This window comes from Parus major, chromosome 26, assembly GCF_001522545.3.
Source record: "Parus major isolate Abel chromosome 26, Parus_major1.1, whole genome shotgun sequence".
In the NCBI taxonomy this organism is placed as follows: Eukaryota; Metazoa; Chordata; class Aves; order Passeriformes; family Paridae; genus Parus; species Parus major.
The window spans coordinates 5,183,396-5,191,795 of NC_031795.1; the positions used below are offsets into that span (position 1 = coordinate 5,183,396).

Genomic DNA, 8,400 nt, shown 5'->3' on the forward strand with positions numbered 1-8,400 from the left:
TGGATCCTGGCAGCTGCCAGGGGTGGGAGAGTGGCTTTGGAGATCTCCATGCTGCTCCCACAGAGAAAATCACCCCGGGGAGGTTTTTAGGGATTCCCCTGGTGCCACGGGAGCAGCTCATGGCTGTCACCTGTCCCGATGCTCGGTGTCACCTTCTGCCGGGGTGACTGCAGCGTGTGACACTGCCTTTGACTCCAGGGCTGTGAGCCCAACCCCTCAAACCCTGGTTTGGGGTCAAGGCACCTTAAATCCCACTCCATCACCACCTTCCACCCCTCCAGGCTGCTCCAGCCTGGCCCCGGACACTTCCAGGGATCCAAGGACAGCCACGGATTCTCTGGGAATCCCATCCCAGCCCCTCCCCACCCTCCCAGCTGAGAATTCCTTCCCAAATTCAGCATCACTGCAGCCAAAACCCCAAACCCACCAACCCCACAAAAATATTGGGAGAGCTGTCCCCAGGCAAGGAAATTTTGCTGCTGGACGAAGCAGAGCCTGAGGAAGACGAGGATGGATCAGGGAGAGCTCGGGGTCCCTTGTGAATGATTTTATTTCCACTGCTGCAGGGAGTGGGAGTGAAAATCCCATAAAGTTGCTGGGTTGGGAGGCACACGTGGCTCTAGGAATATCTGTACATTCTACCAGTCTATATACACATCAGATATAAATATAGATAAATCCTATTTATCGGGGGCTCCGTCCGGGTTTAGGGCTGGAACCTGTCCCACCCAACTGCAGGGAGAGCTGGAAAAGGGGATTTGATCATCGGGAAAAACCTCCTTAATTAGCAGGAGGTTTTAATTAAGGGGGAAAGGGGAGCATCCCTGTGCCATCCGCAGGGAGAAGGACACGGTGCCCGTCCGTGGCCATCCCGGGAAGGGTCAGTTCTGCTGGCTGGACACAAAGGAGCTTTCTTTGGTTTATTTAATGCTCATTGCAGTGGGATTTTGTTGGTTTTTTTTTCCCTCTCTAATGCTCGGCCTTTAAATCCAAATCCTGAGACTCAGGAAGAAGAGAAGAGAATAATCCCCCCTAAACCCGGACACCCTATAAATGCAGGTACAGCTATGGAAGGGGGAAGCGATACATGTGAGGACGAGGAAGAGAAGGGATAAAAATAGCTCTTCCAAAGGATAATTCTTCCCTTTTCTTTCCCCTTCCTTTTATTTCTAATAAAAAATAAAAAAAAAGGGCAAAACCCAGTCATGTGTGATTGGCTCCAGAGAGAAACTGAGCCGTGGATGTGGTCCTGAATCCTCAGATCTCAGAGGGAAGAGTGAAGGATTTTGGGATGGGGCTGTGACCCCGTGGATGTGTCCCTGCATCCTCCAATTTTACAGGGAAGGATTCAGGATGCTGGGATGGGGCTGTGACCCCGTGGATGTGGCCCTATATCCCAGATTTCACAGGGAAGGATTCAGGATGCTGGGATGGGGCTGTGGCCCCGTGGATGTGGCCCTATATCCCAGATTTCACAGGGAAAGGTGCAGGATTTTGGGATGGGGCTGTGACCCCATGGATCGGTGCTGGGATGGGGGATTTGAAGCCGGGAAGGGGCGGGTCTTGCCCAGGGGGTGTGGGAAGGTGCGGCCCACGAAGGGCGCAGGATCCAGGGGCAGGACACCCTCCCTGCTCCATCCCGGCAAATCCACAGCTCCAGGAGGGATTTAGATCCTCCTCCTCCGGGGAAATGTGGAGCCAAAGCTCTCCAGAAGGGCCCAGGTGACAGGAGTGTCCTCATCCCCTGGCACGGCCACATCGCCCATCTTCGCTCCACTTCCATGGATCCCACCCGCCCTCCAGGCCAGCCCAGCCTCCAAAATCCACCGGGAATCATTCCCCAGGAGCAGGGACACGCTCCAAGCCCAGCTCCTCCAGCAGCTCCATCCAGAGCGAACCCGACGCGCCCAGAACTCTGCTGGGTGCCAAGGGACGGACGGAGCCGGCTCGGGGGCTCGGGGACAAGGACAGGAGCTGGGGTGGCAGCCGGGACACGGCGCTGTCCTGCAGAGAGCGGTCCCCAAGGCTGTCCCTGCAGGGGAGGAAAGGGAGCAGCGGGGAGAGGGATGCGGAGGGAAAGGGGGGAGAGGGAGGAGAGAGGGTCCCACGTGTCAAACGCCGCCGGGGATGAAATGTCCGAGCAAAGCCGGGCCTGGGAGAGGCTAAAACACCACGGACTGCAGCAGGCGGAAACACAGCATCAGGTCCAGAGGGATGGGCGGCTTCAGGAGGTTCCCGTCCAGCCGCAGGTAGCGGAGCCGCGGGACGCTGTCCAGGTCGGAGGGAGAGAAATCCTGGATGGACACGAGCGAGGTGGGGCAGATCTGCGTGCCGTTGATTTCTGTGGGGAGAGGAGGAAGAGCGGGATGCAGGTTAGGGAAAAGGGAATGTGGGAAGGAGGAAAAAGAGGGTTTGGGAGAAGGGAATGTGGACAGGAGAAACAGAGGGATGCAGGTTAGGGAAAAGGGAATGTGGGAAGGAGGAAAAAGAGGGTTTGGGAAAAGGGAATGTGGACAGGAGGAAGAATGGGTTAGGGAAAAGGGAATGTGGAGAGGAGGAACAGAGGGTTTGGGAAAAGGGAATGTGGGAAGGAGGAAAAGCAGGACGCAGATTAGGGAAAAGGGAATGGAGGCAGGAGGAAGAATGGGTTGCAGGTTAGGGAAAAGGGAATGTGGAAAGGAGGAACAGCGGGTTAGGGAAAAGGGAATGATGTGGACGGGGGAAAAGCGGGTTAGGGAAAGGGGAATGTGGGAAGGAGGAACAGAGGGTTAGGGAAAATGGAATGTGGACAGGAGGAAGAACAGGATGTAGGTTAGGGAAAAAGGGAATGTGGGAAGGAGAAAAAAGAGGGTTTGGGAAAAGGGAATGTGGAAAGGAGGAATAGAGGGATTCAGGTTAGGGAAAAGGGAACGTGGGAAGGAGGAAAAGCGGGATGCAGTTTAGGGAAAAGGGGGAATGTGGACAGGAGGAATAGAGGGATTCAGGTTAGGGAAAAGGGGAATATGGACAGGAGGAAAAGCGGGATGCAGATTAGGGAAAAGGGGATGTTGGAAGGAGGAACAGAGGGTTGAGGAAAAGGGGATGTAGACAGGAGTAACAGAGGGGTGTAGGTTAGGGAAAAGGGGATGTGGATGGGGATTTTTGAACCCCCCCTGTTATTGAACCCCAAACTGGGGCTGTTTTGCCAGCAAAAGAGACAATCCCAGGCTGTTCCCGAAGCCCCAGCGAGAGGGAAAATCTGGCTTTTCATCAGGAGCGAAGTAGGTCACGTTCCTCCAGAGCGTGGCGAGGGATGCGGTGACATTCCGGGGAGAAAAGGGATCATCCCTCTCCCAGAACCTGCTGAGCCAGCCCTGAGCTTCCCAAAAAAACATCAAGGAATTCCTCTCCAGCCCCATCACGCCGGAGATAACGTCAGCACCCAGCTCGTTCTCGCCTCTGGAATTCCACGTGTCCCTGGCCGGCTGGGGCCTGCGTTATGGAAAATAAACCCAGGGATTCTGATGTCTGGCCCCAGGGATGGGAACCTTTTAAAAACCGGGGCAAACAGGAGAGGAGAAGCTGGGTCAGGGCGTGCACAGGATTTCTGTCCATGGAAAGCACCGGCAGGACCTGGATGCTGGGAGTGTGGGGAGCCAGCAGGAGTCACCACCTGCAGCCCGAGGTCCCTCCCGGCTCAGATTTGGTGGTGTTTGATTAAAATTCAGATTAATGAGTGTTGGAGCTGGATGTGATCACAGCAGGGTCCTGGAGACCCAACAGTGGAAACATCAGGAGAGACCAGGAATCCTGGAATGGTTTGGAAGGGAACATAAAGATCACCCAAGGACACTTTCCATTATCCCTGGGTCCTCCTAGCGCCATCCAGCCTGGTCTTGGACACCTCCAGGGATGGCGCAGCCACAGCTGCTCTGAGAATTCCGTTCCAGACCCTCACATCTCTCCCAGAGAAGAATTCCATCCCAATATCCCATCTATCCCTGCCCTCTGGCACTGTGAAGCCATTCCCTGTGACCTGTTCCTCCATCCCTCACCCCAAATCCACCTCCAGCTCTTCTGGAGCCCCTTTGGGTGCCAAAATGGGAATGCGGTGGGATTCTGTCTCCTCCTCTGTGCTTGCCCTCTTTCCACACATCCCAGGCTCCTCTCCCATGGAATTGCAGCTGGATTTCCCTGGAAGGGTGTGAAGCAGCCCTGGCTGCCCTGCCTTGTTCTCCCCATTCCTTCCTCACACGGTTCTGCTCGGGAGCGGAGCTGGGATATTTCCTCACCATCCCCAGCCGTGTGTTTGGCATCTGGTCCTGAAATACGTGCCCAGGCTCTCCTCGTTAAATATCCCGATTTTCTCCAGGGAAAGAGCTCTTCCAAGAGCAGGTGGCCCCAAAGAAGACAACCAGGAAAAATCCTGCAGCACCAGGGGGTGATTTCACTCTGCTCCTCCCCTTCCCCCCCAGACCCTTGCAGCTCCCACCTCATCCCACCACCGCTTCCCCCTTTGAAGGGATCACATCCCACCGGGTAAGAAACGACCTTTCCAAGGTTTTTTCCCCCCAAAAACCTCCCCACGTGCCCCAGCCAGCCCCTGGGACTCACTCTCGATGGAGTTGTTGTTCAGGTAGAGGTGCTCCAGCTTGGAGCTGATGAAGGGCACGTTGGTGAGCTTGTTGTGGGCCAGGTGCAGCACCAGCAGGTTGGTGAGGTTGAAGGAATTCTTGGGCAGCCCCTTATCCGAGATCTGGTTGTAGTTGAGCCGGATGAAGGCCAGGTTGGGAAACTCCTTGAAATAATCGCTGGGGATGTCCTCAATGTTGTTCCTGTCCAGGAAGAGCTGGTGGATGGCACTGGGCACGCCGGGGGGCATCTTCCTCAGGATGTTGTGGGCCAGGTTGAGCTGCATGAGGTTCTTGAGCCCCTTGAAGGTGTTCTTGTTGAAGACGCCGTCGCTCAGCTTGTTGTGGTGCAGGTCCAGCAGCACGAGGTTCTCCAGCTTGTTGAAGACACCACTGGGGATCTTGGAGATCTGGTTCCTGCTGAGCCGCAGCTGCTCCAGGTTGGGCGGCAGGAAGGCGGGCACCTCCTTCAGCTGGTTCCTCTCCATGTAGAGGAAGATGAGGTTTTCCAGCTTCTCCAGCACCTTCCTGTCCACCTTGCGGATGCGGTTGTTGTCCAGGTTGACCCATTTGAGGCCGGTGGCGTTGCGGAAGGACTCCTCGGGCAGGTCGGCGATGAAGTTGTTCTGCAGGTACAGGTAGTGGATGCGGGGCGGGATCACCGGCACCGTGCGCAGGTTGCGGCTGTCGCAGTACAGCGCCGAGGGGAAGTCCGGAGGGCAGTAGCATTCCCGGGGGCAGTCGGGGAAGATGGAGGGAGGGCCCGGAGGGAGGGGAGGGGGCAGCTCGGTGGGCTCGGCCGGCTCCTCGAAGGGCGCGGGCGGCCGGGTGGGTCTGCGCGGGGGTTTCCGTCGCTGCCCGCCGGTCGCCGGCACCAGCGCGAGCACGAGTGGGAGAAGGAAGGCCAGGGCCACCTTCATGGTCCAGGTGTTTTCCTGCGGGGACACAAGGAGAGGGGGCTCACCAGGCTTTTCCCGGCGGGATTCATCACCCGGGCAGGATTGGAGCTGAGCCGGATGCTGGGCAAGGCAGAGGGAGGGTGGGATGGAGCACGGAGAGAGGGGAGAGGGAGGAACATGAGGAAAACCAGAGGAAGAAGGGAAATGGAAGTGAAAGTGAAAAAGGGAAAGTGCTGCTGAGATGGGAGAAGCCTTTGGTGCCCCTGGGGGTGCTGGTGCCAATTTTGGAGGGAAATGCGGCACTTCCAGCTCTCCCATCCAGCACAGCAGAGTGGGATTCGCTGTCCACCCTCCCTTTCCAGCCCATTTCCAGCTCTCCTCACACCTGGAACCCCCAATTTCCACCATCCCTGGAGAGGGAAAAACCTCCACCCAACGTGGAGCGGGCCACACCAACCCCCAGCAGGATCTGCATCCCACCCTGGATGCGCCACCCTCTTCCAGCCCCACCTCTGCCAGCCCCAGCTCCCTTCGGAGCGATCCCACGCTTTCCTGGGGCTCCCAGGAATTGATTTTCTCCAGGAAAAGATCCCGTTTTCGCCCCCCCTGCAGGCCCAGCCTGTTCCTCCCGGCTCCATCTGGCTCTGGTTAACCCCGCACGCCTCCCGAGCCGGCTGCTTTCCATCAGGGCTCTGGCATCTCACTGGGGGAAGGGAGGAGCAGCGAAGGAGCCAGCGGAGCCCGGAGCTGCTGGATCCTGAGCCCAGCAGAGCTGCAGCAGGTCCTGGCTGGGGATGGATGTGATCCTGTCCCTGCATTCTGGATTCAGTGTCTGGAAAATGGGAAAATGGGATCTGCTGTTCGTGCGGTGCCCTTCCCATTCCTCCAGCATCCCGCTCCTTCCCTGGACACAGCACATGAATCTTCATGTTGTTCCAGAGCTTTCCATGGGGTCCCAGAATTTCCAGGGGGTTCCTCTGCTCCAGAACCTGGATTTTAGCCCCCACAAACACCCAGGGGAGTGTTGGGGGCTGAGAATATTCCAGCTGGGAGGTGATATTCCAGCTGGGAGGTGATATTCCACCTGGGAGGTGATCTTCCATCCAGGACACAACATTCCAGCTGGGACACGCTGTGATCCAGGTGTTGGACCCACTCAACAATGTCCCAGCAGGGTAGGGACCAGAGCTGTCACCCCGCTGAGGCTGCCCCGTCACCTCCACATGAAGATTTGACATCCCAGATGTTTGGGGACTCGGCACAGAGCGGGAACAGCCACCAGAGCCAGGAATCCCGGCTGGAGAGTGACAAAATCCTGTGGAATTTTGTCACTCGGCTCCTGTGGCGGGAGGCCGACCCCGCCCCACATCCGTGTGGGGACTGTCCCAGCCCCGTGGCACTGCCACCACCCCTCCCCGGGGCGGGTCCCCAGCCTGCCTGGGGAAAGCAGCACCCACTTCCAAGCAAACTGCAGGAAAGCGGTGACATTCCCAAAAAAACCAGGGATGCGACGAGCCCGAGGCCACCACAAGCGTCACAATCGCCTCCGAGCCGCTGGGAGATTCCAAGCCAGCTCCCCCTGGATCCGGAAAAGCTGGAAGTCTGTTCTCCATCCAGTCGGGTTTACTGGCGTGGATGCTGGGAGCAGAATTCCCGATCCCCCTGATCGGACCGGAGCCCCAGCACGGCCCCTGCCCTGCCAACCTCCCCTCCCGAGCTTTTCCCTCGCTCCCGACGGACGGGACAGCTCCGATTCCAGCTGCCCACAAGGAATCCGTGCCACTGGAACAAAGTTAAGTCATGGAGCAACGGAGGAATTCAGGAAACCGACGGCCTGGCATGGAAAAAAGGCTCAATTCATGGATAAAACCAGTCCTGACACCTCCGGAGCCGCTGAGCTCGGCTTGGCTGCAAGACCAAGGCACCCAACAGATCCCGGGGTTTTTCCCAGAAGGAGCCAGCTGCTCCCTCAGCTGTCCCAGTCAGAACGGGCAATAAAAGAAAATAAATTAAAAATCGCCGCAACAGCTGGAAATTCCAGCCCCGAACGCCGCTGGGGTTTGCTTTGCTCATAGTTTCTCTTCCCTGCATCCCAGTAACCCCCAGCTCCCAGCGGCGCTGGCTGCCAGCCCCGGGATGGGAGCCAAGGGCAGGGAGAAGCCGCCACCCCGGGCGAGAGGGAGCGGCACAAAGGTCGCCCCGGTGCGGGGGATTCGTCACGGGCTGAAGCCCCCGCGCTGTCCCTCGGGTGCCTCCTGCAGCGGTGAGGGGAGAGGGAGCAGCTGGATGCGGATATTTGTCCAAGATCCAGCTCCCGCAGAGGGATAAAGGGAATTTGAACTCTGGGAGAGGCAGGAAAAGCTTGGATGGCTGGAGTAGGGCCCCTTTCCAGCCCGTTGTTAGCTCCTCTCATACATTCCCGCAATTCCCAGCATCCCTGGTGGGGGAAAAGCCTCCTTCCAGCCTGGGAGCGGGAATGTCGGAGCACAACAAGGAGAGCAAGATAAAAATAACCACGAGGATCGGGCAAAGCTCCTTCCTTGGCCTCCCTGGCGTCCAACCCCGCTCGCGTCTCTGCGAGAGCCTGGCCCAACGCGGAGCTCGTTATCCAGCGGCTCTGGAGCGCTGGGAATCGTGGAAAAGGGGGAGGGCATCCAGGCTGTCACCCGGGCGTCGCCGGAGTCCCTTGGGAAGCGCAGCCCTGATGCAACAACCCCGCGGTTCTCGCCCTTTCCCAGAGAGCAGCGGAGCCGGGCTGGAGCCGGGACTCGGTCCTGCCGCATTCCCGCTGGGAAAGGCGCTGTGTCCGTGCAGGGGTGGGGGACACCCGCCAGGGCTCACCCAGGACAGGGCGACAACAGCGCGGGGCTCCTGATCCAAAGGTTCATCCC

General features: G+C 58.1%; 1 protein-coding gene across 1 annotated transcript in view; it reads right to left on the reverse strand.

The window, feature by feature from the left end:
- Nucleotides 1-526: 526 nt before the first annotated feature.
- Nucleotides 527-8,400, reverse strand: part of PRELP (proline and arginine rich end leucine rich repeat protein) — a 9,847-nt gene continuing 1,973 nt past the window's right edge. Inside the window, exons 2-3 of the mRNA XM_015650956.2 lie at nucleotides 4,594-5,545; nucleotides 527-2,341 (exon numbers count right to left, since the gene is read on the reverse strand). Of these exons, the coding sequence (XP_015506442.1) occupies nucleotides 2,163-2,341; nucleotides 4,594-5,530 (1,116 nt within the window). The 5' untranslated portion in view covers nucleotides 5,531-5,545 and the 3' untranslated portion in view covers nucleotides 527-2,162. The remainder of the gene's footprint in view (nucleotides 2,342-4,593; nucleotides 5,546-8,400) is intronic.